This window comes from Bison bison, unplaced genomic scaffold (assembly GCF_000754665.1).
Source record: "Bison bison bison isolate TAMUID 2011002044 unplaced genomic scaffold, Bison_UMD1.0 scf7180017860638, whole genome shotgun sequence".
In the NCBI taxonomy this organism is placed as follows: domain Eukaryota; kingdom Metazoa; phylum Chordata; class Mammalia; order Artiodactyla; family Bovidae; genus Bison; species Bison bison.
In genome coordinates, this window is record NW_011491210.1 from 9,863 (window position 1) to 11,442 (window position 1,580).

General features: G+C 35.6%; 1 protein-coding gene across 1 annotated transcript in view; it reads left to right on the top strand.

Moving 5' to 3' along the window:
* Nucleotides 1-1,580, top strand: part of LOC104982815 (oral-facial-digital syndrome 1 protein-like) — a gene marked incomplete at both ends in the record, with an annotated part of 15,897 nt that overhangs the window by 9,731 nt on the left and 4,586 nt on the right. The window contains 2 exons of the mRNA XM_010832266.1: nt 39-112; nt 1,375-1,466. Of these exons, the coding sequence (XP_010830568.1) occupies nt 39-112; nt 1,375-1,466 (166 nt within the window). The remainder of the gene's footprint in view (nt 1-38; nt 113-1,374; nt 1,467-1,580) is intronic.

Sequence of the window (1,580 nt, forward strand, 5' to 3'; positions counted from 1 at the left end):
TGCCTGAGGAGCTCATATTTAGTCATTCTGATTCTCAGGTATCAACTTGAACTGAAGGAGGACTACATCACTAGAACTAACAGACTGATTGAAAGTGAAAGGAAGAATAAAGGTGATTCTTGGGCTGGGGTACAATTCTCTATTTTTTATTTTTAACACAGGTTATTAGGCTTCTGAGTTGGGTCTGTTCTTTAATCCATAAAGTGTATACCCCTTCTACATCATTGTTACTATAAACTGACACAGTTTATGTCCTTTTAATTTTACACAATGAAAAAAATGATCAGTCTTTCCCTATGTTTTTGCAAACCTTGTTTAATTTTTGTATATTCATAAAGATCAGAGCTTTATTGGTAGAATTTTATTCAACTTTATTTCAGTATATTTTGATGAATAGATCTGTGATGTCAAGAAAGTGGCAGCAACTTGCTGCCATTACTTAATACTACTCTGAACCATGAGATTTTTTTTTTTTAACCTAGGAGAAATTTTATTTGTCTCTAGTGACCTTGTTACTTATTTTTCTTAACTTCTAACACATATTTATGCTTCATGATATTTTATTTTCACATATAACTTCCTAAACTGTTGTATATATTACTCCAAGACCAGGAAAGTTGGATAATTTTTTGATCTTTCAAGTATATTACATTGCAGTGTCTTTCTAGGAACTAGCCTAAGACAAGAGTTTTGGATTGGTATTTCAAATGGATTCCAGAGGGTAAACCAGGGCTGAGTACTTGGTCCTTATCAGAAGGTCACCAGGTGTGTGTGACCTTCACTCACTCAGGCTAGTGAGTAGTAATATTTCTTTAGCAATTGGTTTTGCCACGTAGTTAGCTTGTGACTTTTTGATGATGCATTGTATATATGCTTATGTTAGAAGAAGTGAAAATGACAAAATAATAACTGCAAAATCTTACCAGAGCAGTCTGTCTTTAAGGAAATTCACAGCTGTTGGCATGAGGATCCCACATTCCACACAGGTGGTGTAACTCTGGTGACTTGTGTGTAGCAGGAAGTGCACCACATGTATACTAACTTCCCATCACCTATTGAGTAACAGGACTTACTTGCTCACTAATTTTTTTTGGCCCAGTATCTGCTATTTTATATCTTTTTTGGGGAGGGGGGGCAAGGGGCCATGCCACGTGTCTTGTGAGATTCTATTCGTTGATCAATGACTGAACCTGCACTCCCGGCAGTGAATGCATTGAGTGTTAACGACTGGACCACCAGGGAATTCCTGCTGCTATTTTAGATGATGAGGTGTAATGCTCATTATTTCTGGCATACTGGCTATAAATGATTAAATGACTTTTATATTCACTGGTAAAACTTTATGATGTTTAGTTGCTTGGTTCTGTCTTTCAGAAAAAGCTATACATTTGCAAGAGGAACTTGCAGCTCTTAATTGTAAAAAGGAAGAACTTGGTCATTCTGTAAACCGTGTGAAAGAACTTGAGGTAATTGTTAAGCATATTGATTTTTTTAAATAGATGTTAGACAACACAGGAAATTTTAACTTCAGTCACACATAATTTATCTCCAGTGATCTTCCTGTTATGTTTGGACTATTT